The following is an 18,109-nucleotide window of genomic DNA, read 5'->3' as shown; positions in this document are numbered from 1 at the left end:
AGTTTCTGCTCAACAGCCAGTGATGGTTCTAATCCCATCATATAGTAGCAGCAGGTTCTGCATATTTATTCAACTTAGTGATTCTTGCTTCAAGTCACTTCTATTGCAATGGACTGACAAAATGCCTTTCATCGATGTAAATAAATGTGAACGACTCAACGATAAACCCCCCCTCAAGGTTAGAGTCGTTAATTTTAAAGATTTGTGTGCGCGTTTGTGTGTGTGTGTGTGTGTGTGTGTGTGTGTGTATTGATTAAAAATGATGGTTGGTGCCAAATAGACAACCAGCCTCACCTTTCCACAGTGTCTCTGCTGCGTCCTCCTTTGACACATTTCCATGAAACCACCTGCAAAACAACAATAAAGACAATTTTTACACGAGTCACCATACCAAAACAAACACACAAACAAACAAATAAACAAGCTGCCACAATCCATTATTAAAACCACCACAGAGTAAAATAAAGCACTTTTCAATTCAAACACTACAATGGGCAAGGAGAGAGGAATTCTTATTATCATGTTTAACAACTCTATAAAGCTGTACTATAACATGGCAAGGCCAAGTCTTGCAGACTCAAGATCAGAACAGAAGTCTGCACAAAGCCTTCCGCCATTATTTTTTCCCTTTTTTTTTTTCTTTATGTTGATCACACTCTGAAAATACCAAAAATGCAAGTTATCTATCAGTTTTTTTTCTATTTGGACATTTATGACAGACGTAGAATGTTGTGTTCATTTCATCTTTGCATGCAGAAATCTTTCAGAGTGAAACTTCGAGAAGGCAAATTTGCACAAAGTAATAAGAAATATCTCTAGAAAAATAAAGGAGCATGGGAAATAAAGCCACAGCCAGACAATTTAAAGAAGCTCCACAAGTAAATCTGGTTTTACTTTATGGATTCACAACAACATGATTTTTTTTTTCTCTCTCTCTCTTCTTGCCCTTGTAAACCATTGTTAGCTTTCAGTTGAAGTTGGAAGAGTTAAAAACAATAATAATGTTACACGTTGGAAAGTGACCAGCTCTTGGACAGAAAATTTCCTGCCAAAATTGGATCGGGTTTCTTTTCCTCTTCCCCCTTCTCTCTCTATCTCTCCTCCTCTCTCTCTCTCTCTCTCTCTCCTTCCTTTTGTCACTTGGCCAGATATGCAGTCTTCTCACGGAACAATGTAAACACTCGCTCATTCACTTCCAGTTGTTATTATGATGCCATACTTAAAGCACTATGAGAAAAAAAAAATATATGATACAGCATAGCTGAAGAGAAAAAACAAAAATCATCATGATTTGTATACTGTATACGCCAAATATTTCGCGAGGTTCTTATTTTCGCGAATTTCGCGAGTCAGGTGCTATTCGCGAAATTAAAGACACGCGAAAATATTGACTCTGATCCCGATGTTAATGTGATGCACGCGTGTACACTTCTCCGTTCAATACAGGCCTCCACGATACTGTTCCAGTATCACAACACATGTGAAACTTTAGAACTTTATGACTGTCTCCTTATTGTCCGAGTCTAAACTAAAACTTGCATTGTTTCTTTGAGGTACTCACTCACTGAAATTAAGCTCATATTGGAGCACTGTGGAATTTCAAGCTCCTCTCAATCAACAAATCATTCGAATGATTTTCTGTAGCATGTCAGCATAAGATACATTGGTTCTGACTGAGAACAGAAGGCTGGTTGCTAAGGTCTTGTTATGAAAATTGATTTCTTGTTGCAACTGCATGAAGGAAGTTATTGAATAAGCAGTACCATCTACGTGTACACACGTTTGCAGTATGTTATGCTAATGGCACATGGCATCCACTAGAAATTTAACAAATCCTAACTTTTAAGCGAACTGTCCAATTTTCCTCAAACTTCACAGATGGGCAATTCCACGGTAACTAGGACACAGGTGCCAAAAATTCAAAATGATATTTGTTTCAAACACCATACATTTTCAGACAGTACTTGAGTTGAAGTTTTAAGAATCATTATGTTTTTCAATAAAAGCGGCCATTTTGATTTTCAAAATGGCTGCCAAAATATGCCTATAACTCAATGGTGAAATGAGTGTATTGTTGCATAACTTACTCTCTGTATATCCACTTTATTAGTACTCTAAACAACAATCTTTCACATGTATGCAGTTACAAGAGAAGTCTTTTACCACACGATAAAAAAAAAAAGCTGGTAGCTTTAAAGAATTTGATAAAAACTGTTAATTACTTTGATAATGATAAATGTAACGTCAGTTACCAAAAACAAGGAATTTTTAAGTTTATTCATCAAAGGAAGTGAGCTGTATGATGTAACTTGGGATTTCTAATGTATGCCCATATGCCTTTATTTTAATACCAGAAATAAGGATACTTGGCATACTGGAGAGTCAAAATGAACACTACAAAATGTGTAACGTCAGTTACCGAAACGTCATACACGAGTATGTAACGTCAGTTACCATGACAGTAATTATAACTGAGGCAAATTTTTTGACTTTTGGCCATTTCAATACATCTGGGAAGTCAACTTACAACAAAGAGCAGCAATCCCTTTCATAGGAAATGATGTCATTACCATGGTATGTCCATGGATATTTTTTTTTTAATTTTATTTTATTTCTAAATTCATTTATTCATTCATTTACCATGATTATCTTTTTTTTTTTGGGGGGGGGGGGGAAGCTTATGCTTTCGATTTTTGATTCAGCACAAGTTCAAGGTTAAAACATCTGGAAGTTTAGTTTGCCACATGCATATGCACTCAAATTAGTACATTCCCAGTCCTACAGGATGATAAAGCTACCAAAGTTTGTAGGCCTAATCAGTGACATGATTGCATGTCAACCACATTTTCTACAAAAAAAAAACCAAACAAACAAACTTCTGCACAGCTGTATACCAACAGTTTAACAATCTTCACCAATGTTTGCTTTTGCTGGCATTTTTCTTTTTTTTTTTCAGGAAGCTTAGTCAAGTTTCTACCTCAAGGCAAATGCACAAACAGATATTTCTTCTCTTGCACTTAAATGTGTGGTGTAGTTAACATGGCTCATCTTGTATTATGGTACATAAGGCATGTACTCATTATTGTTTGAAACTTAAAGGGTGTGTACAGTTCTGGTCGAGGTGAAGATTTAGCTTTTAACGTTTTGTGAGATATTCAGAAACCATTCTATGAGATGTCAAAGAGCATGCGATTCTAAGGGGTATCAAAAGTTTATTCGATGAAAATCGGTTTTGAAATGGCTGAGATATCCAAAAACAAGGTGAAACAAAGAGTTACTAATAAAGTTGGGGCATCTCACCTTTTATTATTAGCACTTTTTTGGATATCTCAGCTATTTGAAAACCAATTTTCATCAAATAAACGTTGAATCCTTCTTAAAATTACATGCTCTTTCATATTTCATGAGAGGCTTTTCATTATCTCACTTCGGAATGTTCAAAACATGAATCCCTACCTCAACCAGTACTGTACAGTCCCTTTAACACTGATGTTGCTCACAGTGAGAGAGGATTCTATCAGGGTTTAAAAAAAAATGTTCATACAGTGTGTATTTGTTGATTACTTTATTCTATTCATGCAGGGACATTTTGTAATACAACACATGATAATTATGAACAGGAAGAGTTTTTTATATTGATTTTAGTATTCTTTCGTTGCAAAGTCCGATTTCTTGGTATCTCGAATGGATTTGCAAGCCGTGATATATCAGTGAAAAGGAAAAGAAAAACAGTTAAATTACTTCAAGCTAGGAATAAAACAATAATGCTCTTTTGACCAAAAAAGCATTTATTTTTCTTCCTCACAGAGAAATATTAAAAGTGCGACACTTTTCATTTAAATCAATTGATGATGGAGATCATCAGGAGTAAAATAAAGAAAAGAAGGAGAAATATATCACAATAGATTTCATACATATTTATGCATATTTATGAGTTGATACATGTTTTTTTTCCCCATGACCTGGAAGATATTTTGATATTTTTTCAAGCACAAAAATATCCATGTTTTGTGTAGTACTACAAGGTATTATGGGTGGAGCACTCTATGTAGATAAAAACTTTCCTGTTCATTAAAAAACAAACAAACAAACAAACAAACAAAAAAAGCCCTTAGCCATGTCAATATATTCATACTTGGAACTGCTTAATCTATTAATGGCTCTGTGTAATCATAAATGTTGAATAAAAATTAAATCTTTAGACAAATGTCAAGAAATATCCTCTTGTGCATTTACATTATTTTTGCCCAACTGTGCTATGGCATGGGGGGGGGGTGCCCCCTAAGGGCCCACCCAATATTATTTGTGTCTTTAGATTTTGTTTTAATTTGTTGCTGTAGTTGCCTGGGATTGTCACTGGTACATTGCAGCAGTATAATAACCTGTTAAATAAATTAGTTCTCTGTAAACCCCACGGTAAAGTATGTGTAACGTCAGTTACGTAACGTCAGTTACTGACATGTTTACCTTTAAGTTTTCATAGAATACAAAGAAAATGGACTACTGTTTCATTTCATTGTGTATTTATGACTGATGAACCAAGGTATGACTCCATATCAACCAAATCATTCTGAATGGTCAGAATTATGAAATATCACATAGCTATTCCCAATCATGATTTTGCATGTGTAAACCCTATGGCAAATGTAAGCGTAACGTCAGTTACGTAACGTCAGTTACCGTCATGCCTTCACTGAAATTGGCATGGTGGTAAAAGGAGACAACTAAATTGCACATTATTTTGCACACCTGTTCCTAAGAACCTAGGTGTATTGCCACATTAAACACATAAAGGCCAAAAGTCAGGGACATGAGATATTTCCATTTACATCTACACCATAATTTCCCATGTCCTTTTTCCGTAACGTCAGTTACCGACACATTTTCACTTGCTATGTGATAAGAAATGCAGTTTGAGAGAAAAACTTTCCACCTATTTCTTCATTGTCATGAACTTATTCATCAATGCTAATTGCAAGCCCAAGGTGCTTTCATTCACAAAACTACAAGGTAAACAATTTCATGAAAATCCTTACGTGTAACGTCAGTTACCGTGGAATTGCCCAGATGCATTTTTCTGCATTCACTGAATTCAACTGACTTACTATTCGGGTACACTTCTTTATGGGCTTGCTTCTGTGTACATATACTTCTAACATTATGCTAAACAAGGTGAGAATCCAAGGAAAGTGGGAGAAAGGAAAAAAAATGACTACTTACACTTTGCCTTCATTTGGATCAATATCACCTTCCTGGGGAGAAATGAAAGGAAAAGATAATTTCATGTTAAATGATATTCAACTTTGGGACAGCATAATTGCCTGCATTTAATAGAATGGAGTATACTTTGACATCATCAATAGTTTTGTGGCTAAATAATTGTTAATTTCTGAAAACATTGTGACAGGTATTGTGTGATCATGGTTGAAAAGATCACAAACTCTTTGAACAACAGTAGAGCTTTATTGCTGAAAGTTCATACAGTGAGGAATTTGATTTTGTGTGTGTGTGTGTGCTCTGAATCAGCCATTATTACAATCCTAGATGAATTCAATTCTTGTTTAATGATTTTGTTTGTAAGCAAACTCAGCAAAATACTGATAAACAAAGAAAACTTGCTAGTGGGTCTCTGAATGCTGAAAATGACAAAAATGGACACCTTGACCACTTAAAAGGATGGTATAGCTTTTTTGAGATAGGAAGTCAGGTTTGTACAAGGTAACTAGAAACTTCTTATACAATATATTAAAGAGCATGCAATTCTAGGAGAAATTTGAAGTTTATTCAAATGAAATTTGTTTTAAAATGACTGAGATATCCAGAAACAGAGGTCCTATAACAGGTGGGTCCAAAGTTTTATTAGGACCACATTATTTCACCTTTTTTTTTTTAAATCACAGCCACTTCAAAACCAATTTTCATCAAATAAACTATAAATTTCTCTTAGAATTGTATGCTCTTTCATATTTCATATAAGTGATTTCCAATTATCTCATAAAAAGTTAAAACCTGCATCCCCATCTCAACCAAAACTATTCCATCCCTTTAATTCATGATGAGTTTAAATACTACATGTGCTTCTGGTAGCTACGGTCTGTGACACCTGAACAAAAATAAATAATCTATTGCATGATCCACTTCAGCTTTTTATCCATGATGCTAATCTTTTGAGTGATCCAACTCAGCTTCTATCTAATGAGCTAGCTTACTGACATGATCATGTCATTCTAACCAGGCTCGGGAGGTCAAGGCAGAAAAAGCACCAGACTACCTGGATGAGTGGAAATAAAACCTGACAGCTTTTCAATGGGTGACTGAGCTATCAACAGGATCCCGGGATACTTATTAGAAACAAGAAGCAAAGTGCTCACTCCGAATAGCGTGACAGCATAGGAAAATAAACAGGAAACGCATTGACCCAAAAGTTGGGCCGATTGCTATTATTGGATAAGGTGTCACTATCTTGGAAACACTTTTCAAGGCAGCTGTCCAAACCACAGGTTGGTCATGCCTATTTAAGTCAGTGACCAGCCCTTGTACCTTCACTTTAATCCACTGCTAAAGAGATACAGCAATCATCCATAGTCTTATTAAACACACAATCTCCCAAATCCAGTTGACATGCAAGGGGTTAATTTTTATAGCATAACTTCCCTCTCAAAGCAGACAAAAGACATTGATCGACTAAACATAACTTGCCCTATAAAACCTCAGAGAACTAAAGACCCTGCTAGAAGAAGGACACATTAAACAAATACCCAAATATAAAACATAAAATGAGCAATGATATGCAAATGACTTGATTTAAATCATCATGATAGTGAAGATACTAAATTTTGTATACACGCCCAAAACAAAGAGACACCTCCACAAAAGTCCAGCCGACCTTCTTTGGCCTATAAGTACTCAGAAGGCATGCATTGGTACACTAATGGCCATACAATGATATTCATAAAGATAGTACCATGGACATGACTCGTGGCAGCCCTGTGTACATTGCTTCTGATGTACACCAATCAATCTGGACAAATTTCTTGCACGAATCTGGCCACAAGGTCATCCCTTTGTCCATTTTTTACATGTATATCTACAAAATTCTCCAGATCAGCCTTCTCAGAAATGGACTGATGAAAAAGAGCAAAGAAAGTCGCGGCTGTGTCGAGAGTCTTACCACCGGTTTGACCAAGTCCTGGACAATGATCCCACTCTCCCCCGTCCTTTGCGACGTGACCCACAGCCATCCACCACCGAGCTCATTGTGGACGACGAACACTTCACCAGCGCTGAAACTACACAGAGACAGGTGAAATGGGGGAAATGAAGTGATAATTTGAGTAAAGCTACTTCATACACTCTGCCTGTGAAAGATACCATTGAACACAAGCCTGAAATGTGACATGAAGTTTGAAATACACATTGTTATGGTACAAAATGCATATTTTATACCATACCTAGCATTTGTGGCACAGAAGGAATAAAGCAAAACAATTAGATTTGTTTTTTGTTGCTACTTTTAAAGTCATATATCCCTTTTGCAAACATCATGAAATTTTGCATGCTTGAAGAATGTCTCCAAACATCCTGTATGAAATCTTACGGTAAAACACCTCAGAGTTTGGAATAAAGAATAGACTACAATGTGTAACCACATGTCACTCAAGAATACGCTCCCCTTTTGCATTAAAGGTGAGAAAAACTGTTGGATCGTTTTTCAGGGTCCGTATGAACTCACTGGAAATCTATAGTTTAACTTCCCCATCCATCATCAAAACATTACCAGTTTTATTATTCTGAACTTAGGAAAAGAATCTATGAAATCCAAGTTTTCTGGGTTGCCAGAGGGACACTTAAACTTTTTAACCTTGTGAGGATGGACTGATTTAGCTACACCACGAATTTCCCGTAGACACCTGCCCGAGTATACTTGGGACTCGTCCTCAACGGGTTAAGGTGCACCTATCAGAGATTCATTACAGAACATAAAGCCACATGACACCGTGATATTAAAGGTTTGAAACACAATACATAATACTATGTCTGAATAGTATCATCGACATGGTGTAGTGAATATCTTAAACCACTGCAACAATGTATCAAATGGTAGTACAACCTCCTTCAAGTATACAGCAAAGATGCTAAATGTACAAAGGAATAATAAACTGTTTCTTTATTTCTACTCATTCTATTTAATCACTTGCCTGAATGTACCTTGTACCTGTAGATACCGTCGTATGTAAGTGTTTATGGCGGGTTTTCTGACTACATTACTAAAATTTAACAACTTTTTGCAGGCACAGTGCCTGCTGTAAATTATGTTTTATCTCGATCTGTTCATTTCCATTTTGTGTACATATAATCATCATTACATGTTTCGTTAATATACAAGGTACTATTATTCTTGCTATTTTGCATTAAGGTTGTTACATTGTACTTGCATACCCCAGGAGGGTGACTGTTGAGGACGTGTCCCGAGTATACTCGGGCAAGCATCTTATGGGAAATGCGTGTTGCAGCAAAATCAAGCAGTCCTCAACGGGCTAACAAACTAACCTAAGCCTCTTATCTTCCCTTTCAAAACATAAACCTCTACACTGTATGTACACTTTGTAATGCAGATAAATGCGTGCCAATAAGTATAAACCCCATATTCTACAAAAACAGTCTCAATGAATGTACTCGCTTTCGTATAAAGAATACATAGGCAGTATCATTCTTGTCCCATGGATCATACAGATTTCAACTGCATAATTGCACACAACATGACAACTTTTACACTGATTGACCTCCGAAAATGAATGTGCGCTAGAATGCACATGATGCAACATAATATGCATAAAATGTATTTCCCGCTTGTTTTTATAGCCCATGGTCTAAATATACTGTAAAAGTGGAAATTTTCGCGGTGTTGAAATTTTCGCGCATTTCGCGCAACCAGAAACTAGCGCGAAAATAAAAACACGCGAATATTTTTGCTTGCCATACGTTCCTGTGCGTGATGTCTTGATTCCGCGGAATTAAAAACACGCGAAACTCTTCTGACCCGGCCTAGCGCGAAAAATTAGTCACGCGAAAATATCCACTTTTACAGTAAACCACGGATTTGGTGTGAACTACACCCTTTGTGGATTTGGGCCAATCAGTAGAAATGCACACTCTACTTCAACATACATGACTGCGTGCATTCACAAATAAAAAAAGTTTAAAAAAAAGGTACACACACAAACACACTTACACTACAGCACACGTATAAATACCCTGAGTACTCATGCATGTACACATAAATCTAGACACAATTTCTGATGTAATCAAAACATTCTAGCTACCTCAGACAGCCCATTACAATACACATCTGTATCTGCTGATTGCTAATAAATGTCTCTTCAACTGAATAGTGGCACCTCCATTTTACAAAATCCCTTTATGTTTCCATTCCCTCGACTGGATAACTGCATGTAACTGGCACATCTCTTAAATGCTCAGAGACTCAACCCCAAGCACCTTCTGATCTGGAGATTCTCCCGCCTGAAAAGTGAAATCCCTAGCGAGCAGGAGACTCTCCTTGATGTGCGTGAAGCGCGAAGTTCTAGGATTCTAGATGCTCTCTCTCCGTGCTATCTAAGGCTTTATTTTTCAACATACGTTGACACTAGGTTAGAAATCATTTCAAGCGGGAGACACAGAGCCAGGGCGGGAGAAATTAAATCTCAAGCGGGAGAATGGGAGATTCAGCAAAAATGGGCTTTCGGCGGGAGATCTCCCGTCGAAAGCTGGAGAGCTGGAGTCTCTGAATGCTAGAAAGTAATACAGTTTACATTGCATTGGACCCTGTCGGAAGGCTCGATCACGTCAATTACCCTCTTCTCTAAAGACTTCAGTGGGGGTATATACAATTAAATATGTGGGGTAAATTATATTCATAATTCTATGTGGTAACAATATTCCACATAAAAGTATTTTGATTGTCAAAACTCTGGTCTTCCAGAAATGTTCTTGTCTAAACCTTTCTTGAATACATTAAACAAATTAATGACATCTTTTGTCAGTAGACAGAGCAAAGTAACATACTTTATATGTACATCTTTGTTGTTTTGAAAACAAAAGAAAGTACCGCTATGATGAGATCAAAGCTACACTGTAAGGAAGACTTCTGTTTGAATCTGCTTTTGCTTCAAAAATACATGCCAATAAAATATCTGGAACAATACATGGCTTTGAGTCTATGAAGATAAACCTTGGGAAATTCATGACATAAATTTGTACACTTAAGGGCCTCGGTAATTGTAATTGTTGTAACTACAATGTACACATACACCGTATAAATTCTGTGTGCTTTTTCGGCTTTTTGTGCATCTTAATGATAGGCATACATTCAAATATCACTACTTCTAGGTTTCTGGTCCTCTGAAAGAGTAAAACGTCGACCTCAAGCACACATTGGTACAGTATGCATGTACGTACATGTACATGTAGACAAGCTCATCATGCATACAGGAGCTAGCCATATAATGTTCTACAGTGCAAGGATTACATTTAAAAGTAACATATTGTCAACCCAGCCCCCCCCCCCCCCAAAAAAAAAAAAAAAAAAAAAAATCATCATAATAATGCACAAATGTTATTCATTTGTAGAGTCAGTATGAATTTTTTAGATGAAAATACAATAAAGTTGTGAAATTATATACAATGTGTCATGTCAAACAGCAGAGATTAAAAATCCCTACCCGGTGTCCTGGTGGTACCCTTTATTCCATACTTCACCTCCTTACAAACAAACCAAAATACTCTAGGTGACTTGAAATATAATTTGTGATACAAAGAAATAAAATAAACTTGTTTTTCTTTGTTTGTTTGTAGTGTTTACTTTTGATGGCAGTCAAAGGGTTGGTAATTACATGTACAATCATGTATTTAACCATATGGTTCAGTTGTAATTCCTATTAAAACCAAATGCAATATTCAGTAATTCGCACAGGAACTTTGGTAGAAAGTGGGCAAGCTTGAAACAATTAATAGTGCCATTGCTAATTAATGTCCACATGCAGGTAGATTTGTATTAACATTATATCCACTGTACATCAACAATTCCTCTAGAATGCTTGTAAAATTTCTTTCATGGGAGGCAAATTATCATCCTAACATTTAGCTGATCACACTTATTTCCATATTTCCTTTGTTTTCATTCTATTTTCAGCACGATGTTCCTTTTGTTGCACTTCCTCTACATGTTTGAAATCCTTGAGTAGTGTTTTTTTTAGAAAGGTTTAGGTATGACTGTCACAGACAAGAAATACTAAAGAAAGCACTTGAAAACAAAGTGACAGTGAACACAATAAATTTAACCAAGCAAATGCCAGTATTCATTCCTGAAATTTCCCACGCAAAAAAAAATAGACTCACACACAAAAAAAGAATACTATGTCCTGTTTTGTATACGAGCTATAAAGTGTCCAAAGTCATTGAATTCAGAGGTTTTATACTATAAAGTATTATCGCCCCCCTCTTGTCTACTGCGGGGGTGGAGACGAGTGGAGGAAATGGAACCGTGTTGATGAGCGGATCGCATGCCCAGGGTACCCTGCCAAGCTAAACAAAACAAAACACCCACTCACAACTACAAACACCAGGCAGAAAACAAGAAACAACACAACTGTGTCGTGCCCTGGCTTCCACTATAGTGTACTTTTGATATCCCGTATCATATCAATTCTTAACATGTACTCTCTGTATACTATTGAACGCTTATAAAATATCACACCCACATCCTGTGCACGCAGTGATATACAAAACTAGATGTATATTTCCCCATTTTCTCTCTTATACCATGAAGGAAAATATAAATAATAATTATAATGATAATGATAATAATAATAATAATAACAGGCAGAATTATACTTCCTGCACTCTTTAATACCAGGTTACTATGTAGAAACATTTGCCACTATTCTCCTCCTCCATGGTAAAATCTAAACTCACATTTCCCTTAGCACTGTCTTCACTTGATTTGAACTACAAGCAAATATAAATTCAGTATAGTGTTCTCTTAAAATTTCTGACAAAATAGATGCCGTCTACCCACTTTCCCATATTGTCTGTACAAAAAAAAAAGAAATATTTAATGAATTTATTCTATCTGAATGAAAGCAGAAATATTTCTCCTACTGTAAAAGTGGATATTTTCACGCGACTAATTTTTCGCGCTCGGCCGGATAAGATGGATCTCATGTGTTTTTAATTCCGCAGAATCAGAACATTAGTACTGGGATATATGGCATGCAAAAATATTCGCGTGCTTTTATTTTCGCGCTAGCTTCTGGTTGCGCGAAATGCGCAAAAATTTCCACACCGCGAAAATTTCTACTTTTACAGTACCGGTACCTCCTTTCCATGTGTAGAAATGATAAAATATTTTCCAACCTTCCTCTATATCAAAGAGAAATATTTTCATCTTTTCTAAATGAACACTAACAATATTTGCTTAAAGGTCCTGCTTACCATTGGGAGCAGTGATTTAAAAAATTTTCAAGATATCACATTTGATGCATATGTGCAGGTCTGTTGTATCACAAAACATCCTACTGTATAAAATTTACCAATAAAAAGTAAAATATAAGGAGATATCAGTATTTTTCTAATTATTAAAATCGTAACTGTAGACGATTTAATCTGGAAACGTATTTATTATAACTATTGTTCACATTTTATGTATCTAATAATATTTAACATCGATTATCTGGATTCAAATTTTTACAGTGGTTGTTTCTATCACAACCCACATTTTAGAATTATTCTTAAAGCACTAGTGCTGGATTTTTGTTTCATCTGCAAATGGTAAATTATGCCTTTAAAATCTGTTCTTCACAATGGTACTCACTCCACTTCATACAATATAGAAAGAGGTGCCAGCACAGCATATTGTAGTCTTGTAACTCAAAATTACTATGCATTGTACAGAAAATAAAAGAAACACACACCATGCACACACACACACACACACACACACATATCGTCGGTTGAGAATAAAAGGGCGTTAAGTTGCCTCAAACACTGTGGGTTTAGTGGCTACTTAATCTCACCAGACGATATAAATAATTTATATTATACACACAATTTTATATGTACGTCAATATTCCCACATTGCAAAAGCTGACAAATGGGTACATGTTTTTTGTACAGTGAGCTCGTAAATTAGATTTCAAACACATCTATTTTTTAAACATGAAGCAGACAGCATTGTTGCTGTGCAAATAGCATGAAGTCCCCCTAACTACTCCACATGATCCACCATTTCCATCACTCAAGCGAGATACTCTCCGCCCAGCACAGTGGTTACCTCGCGTTCTATGGCGGCTTGCCATTCTCTCAAAAATTTGCAATTTTCACCAAATTACATTCAATTTTCATCTCACGTACTCGACCACAGTGCACTGAGCCGTGATCTCTCTGAGTGGCATAGCCATGGCGATGGGTTTTTGCCCCTCCTTTTCTGCAAAGGGCAATTTATGTCTGCTGCAGACGAAAGGGAATTTCATATTTCAAGTCTTGTAGGCTCCCTGTCACAGATTCCTGGCAACGGTGACTGCACAAAAACAATTACGCTGCACAATGGCTTCTTTCCCCGGCCGTCCCACATTTCTTATGTATTTGCTGTCCCTATTTGTATCAATTGACAAGGGCACCCTCGGATGTCAGAGCTGACGCAAATTTATCGAACGACGTTTGGGGTGAGCGCTAGCAGTGTCTCCTGCCAACTCATACATATAGAGTCTGTCAGGAACAGGGATATGATTTCAAACAAATATAGCTACCCTGAAAAAAAAAAGATAGAACATTCTAATCCTAAGCATTGGGATACGCATTAGCACGAAGCTCTCATACAATATACAGTTGTACACATAGAGTGATAATTTCAAAATAGGGAATATCTCACTCGCACTGTGAAGCAATTTTCAAAACTCCTTGAGTATGTTTATGATTGAAAAAAATGCAATGACATTTTGATAAAGCGTGGAACTTTATTGTGCACTTCCCACACAGAATAGGCCAAAAATAAAAAACAGTGTACACTGTAAGACGTGTTCTACCAATCCTGCCATAACTGCTGGCAAGACTATCGTATGATTATATTCTGAAATAGCTGTCTTGAAAAAGTTACCTTTACTGTGCTAAACTCATTCAAACAGATGGTCAGTGGGAGTTTCATTCTTGTAGACAAGCAATACACTGGTATACAGTTAGCTTTTGAACTTGGTTCAAATGACCCTCAATGTTAAAGGTATTGTTTACCATTGGGAGCAGTGATTTAAAAAATGTTAAGAGTTATCAGATTTTATGCATGTGTGTCTATCACAAAATATCCTGACATATAAAATTTTGCAATAAAGCCTAAAATATAAGAAGATATCACTATTTTTCTCAGCAAACAATAACTGTAGATGGTTTAGTTTAGAAGCAATTTTAAAATAACTATTGTTCATATTTTGTATATTACAATACTTAACATTGATTAAACTGATTAATACTTTTACATTGGTTGTTTCTATCCCTAACTCAAAATTTAGAACTATTTGGAAGCACTAAAGCTGGGTTTTTGTTTCATCTGCAAATGACAATGCCTTTTTTGTAAAGCCATCGAAACAAAACAGTTGCAAAGTTCGATATCACCCACTTCCACAATCTATTTGGATTAATGTTTGCAAGCTCCCTTGAATGTCTAGAACGTTCCTTCACTGCAATGTAAAGAAATCACTCAGGTGCTGTACACGACATTGCTCATTATTCTCTATATCTCATAATGTTGCTTTTTTCTCAGTTGACCTTTACAATATATCTGCTCATGCATAGAATGTAAGTTCAAACTGGCTTATAAAACATTTGATGCCCACTGGAATGTGCTCATTTCAATGAATATGCCTATCAAAGGGGCAATACTCAAATAAAAACCTCATTCTTCTCAATCCATTAGGATTTACAAGAGGCCCCAATACCAGTGCAATCTTACCTCAAGTTAACATTAACTTAAAAGACATTGTAGTTTAAAAAATCTGGCAAACAAGAAAAAAACTAGAAAAGCACTCTGAGAGTGCAGACCTCCGCCAAGCATGCAGCTCATTTCCATCACTGATCTTGTTCTTCCACAGAGATATCAGTGATTTCCACCCATTAGCCTACGTACTTATAGCATGCTGAAAGTGTTTATAGTGTGCTGAAAGTCGCTTGATTTCCCAATATAGAAGCCTTTAATTGTTATGTCATAAACCCTCAGCTGCACGGCGCGCCTCGCCCTGGCAGAAACTAGAGCACGCACTTTAGTGCGCGCATACAAACCTCAAATACGCGCAGCCTGAACTCCCAAGTTCATTGACCCTACCTGCCAAAATATCAAAAATCCTTCATAAATTCCCCCAAAATTCTCGGATCACTACCAAAAGTTAATCGTTTGGTACTTGTGTCATTCTCAACCTTTCCTGCAAGTTTCATCCCAATCCGTTCACTACTTTTTGAGTTATTTTGCACACAGACAAACTAACTAACTAACGAACACACACACAAACCAACGGTAATGAAAACATAACCTCCTCCCTTGGCGGAGGTAATGAACCTACATCAGAAAGTTACAGAATTTTAAACTCAAACATACAGTGATATTAGTTACAACCACACATTCAAACTGGTAGATGTCATCACCTTGCAAGTCTACCAGTACACTGAAAAGAAATCTTTCCTCAATCTCCGTTTTCAACATGACAGCCATAAGAATAATAAAGATGTATTCATTTGAATAACAAATAGTGGTAGTCTCTCTATAACCAAGGATTGGTGATGTTTTGGCGAGTGACTAGAGGTTGCACTTGCTATATCATGGACTATGAAAATGTTATAGATGACATTATTCTTCTTCTTTTTTTCACGTACAACCAACTGGAGAGTGGTGAGGCAATGGCATCATCCCCTATTCCAGTTTGGGCATTTTCAGGGAAAACATGTGAAACTTTTAAGTTCTGTATAAATTTCTTATTTTACGCCCACATCAAATTTCGATGAAATCATTCTCTTTATTAAGTTTAACTCCAGAAAGCCAACTGGAACATACTGTGGAATTACAATGTAATCGCCCATTGATGCAATTGGTTAAATTCAGAGATAATGACTGTTTGCTGGGGGGAAAAAAAATCACACTTCTACAGAAACATGAATAATAGTCTCCATGGTATCCACACAGCGCTGAAGTCTGTTTTTAATAGTCTGAACATGACAACATGACTGCAACTTTAATACCGCCAAAGTTTCTGAATACTTTTGTCCCCTCAAAACACTTTCCTCCGTGGTCTCAAGAAGGCACTTACCTGAGCTCATCTGTGTCCGGAACCTTGTTGTATGGCAACGTCGCAATGACTTTCTTTTTGTCATCAACGGGCTGAAACAGAATCAAGCAATAAAGAGACAATGAACAGAGGTAATAATGACAAATAACAATAGTGCCAGACATAGAGAGAAAGGAAGAGGAAATAAACACTCACATGTCTTTACGACTCGGAACTTTTACCTCCTGAGTCGGTCTGACTATTAAAAACAGAAACTCCTCAAACTCTGATCATAGCAGCAAATAAATTCATACCCAGTATTATACTAAAGCAAATAAATTCATACCCAGTATTATACTATAGCGAATAAATTCATACCCAGTATTATACTATAGCGAATAAATTAATACCCAGTATCATACTATAAAGCACCGTTTTTATACATGAATGCAAAAGTCATTTTTAGAAAGTCTCCCTCTGGTTCATGCATCATAAGTTATGCAGACTGCCCAATCTTTCTGACTAAAAAGTAGAGATGATCGAGTCTAAAGTAGGAAAGAAAGAGCAGTTCCAATTGGAGTGTGTCTTAGTATTAAAAATTATCAAGAAAAATAGGAAACTCGTATTGAAAAAAAGATTTGGAAATGGTCAAAATTCAGATTCTTCCCTCCAAATTCAGAACTGGTTGGGGAGGTATGGTTATGTTAGCCTTCAGATTCCCTTACAGCTCATACATGTATTGCAAGTCCCAAATTATACCAACTTAAATCACACACAGTAGTGACATCTTATAATCTACATATGTAAGTTCTGGCACTCTCCAATTTTACATTTAGTGAAGTTGTGATTTGGTATACCATATTATCGTCACTGGGGTGACAAAATCTTGCGCTTCAAATTTGGGTGAAAATCACCCTTTTAGCTAATTGTCAGATAGTGGTGCCCTGTCCAAATCCTAGCAGTCTTATCTCCCAAAATGAAGCCACCACAACATGCAATGTGATCCCATTTGTCTTAGTGCTTTGGCTGCCATGCTTTTTAATTCTTCTGATCATTTGACATTTTTGAGACACAAAGTTTTGTCACCCTAACAGCAATATCCTTCAGCACTGAGGGAAGATGAGCACAGCTGGGCATTTTGTTTCTGTTTCGCTTTCATTTTTGTTCTCAGAATGCGACAGGATGACTCGGAACAATTGTTAAAAGGAGTGTTCCCTTCAAATGACAAGAGAAACTGTTCAGAAAATGGATCAGTCTTTGGGAAAACTTGGGGTGGAATGTTGCATGGTTTGCTTTGTTATCAATGGAGTATATCTTGTAATTATACTCTTTAATACCCTGATGGGGTCATAACAAATTTTGAGTAAAAATTACTGCAGACACAAATTTATAGATTAATTAGGACTGTACGTACATGTAGCCCACATGATATCTTTTGATCTCATGCTCCCGTGAAAACAGTGTGTAAATGGAAACGACTGAAAAAGTTAATTCAACCCTGAAGGGGTTATAACAAATGTTCTAAGTACAAAATACCCATTTGCATGTTAAAGATTAAGATTATCAAATTGTTTGTTTGTTTTTTTATCCCACTGCCTGAAAGAAGGAAGCTGTGCCTAAAGGTCCTAGATACAAAGTATGGGAATCTGAGAATCTGTCATAGGCACTGGGTAAATTCCATTACCTCTTTACACTCATGGCATACAAATCGAACCAACAAACAGATGTTGACAATAATTTCTTTTCAATGGATTATTAAAGGCTGCAAAACAACAAGCAAACAAAAGAATGCATTGAAGTTACTATAC

The 18,109-nt window shown here is 36.4% G+C and overlaps 1 protein-coding gene across 1 annotated transcript in view; it reads right to left on the bottom strand.

Annotated features, from left to right (window-relative positions):
* LOC140230352 (ras GTPase-activating protein 1-like) overlaps positions 1 to 18,109 on the bottom strand; it is a 55,471-nt gene that overhangs the window by 20,347 nt on the left and 17,015 nt on the right. The window contains exons 4-7 of the mRNA XM_072310501.1: positions 16,344 to 16,414; positions 7,172 to 7,289; positions 5,221 to 5,252; positions 295 to 347 (exon numbers count right to left, since the gene is read on the bottom strand). Of these exons, the coding sequence (XP_072166602.1) occupies positions 295 to 347; positions 5,221 to 5,252; positions 7,172 to 7,289; positions 16,344 to 16,414 (274 nt within the window). The remainder of the gene's footprint in view (positions 1 to 294; positions 348 to 5,220; positions 5,253 to 7,171; positions 7,290 to 16,343; positions 16,415 to 18,109) is intronic.

The sequence above is a fragment of the Diadema setosum genome, chromosome 7 (assembly GCF_964275005.1).
Source record: "Diadema setosum chromosome 7, eeDiaSeto1, whole genome shotgun sequence".
In the NCBI taxonomy this organism is placed as follows: domain Eukaryota; kingdom Metazoa; phylum Echinodermata; class Echinoidea; order Diadematoida; family Diadematidae; genus Diadema; species Diadema setosum.
Note: the sequence above shows the minus strand (reverse complement) of the source record. Positions and strands in the feature narration are given on the sequence as shown.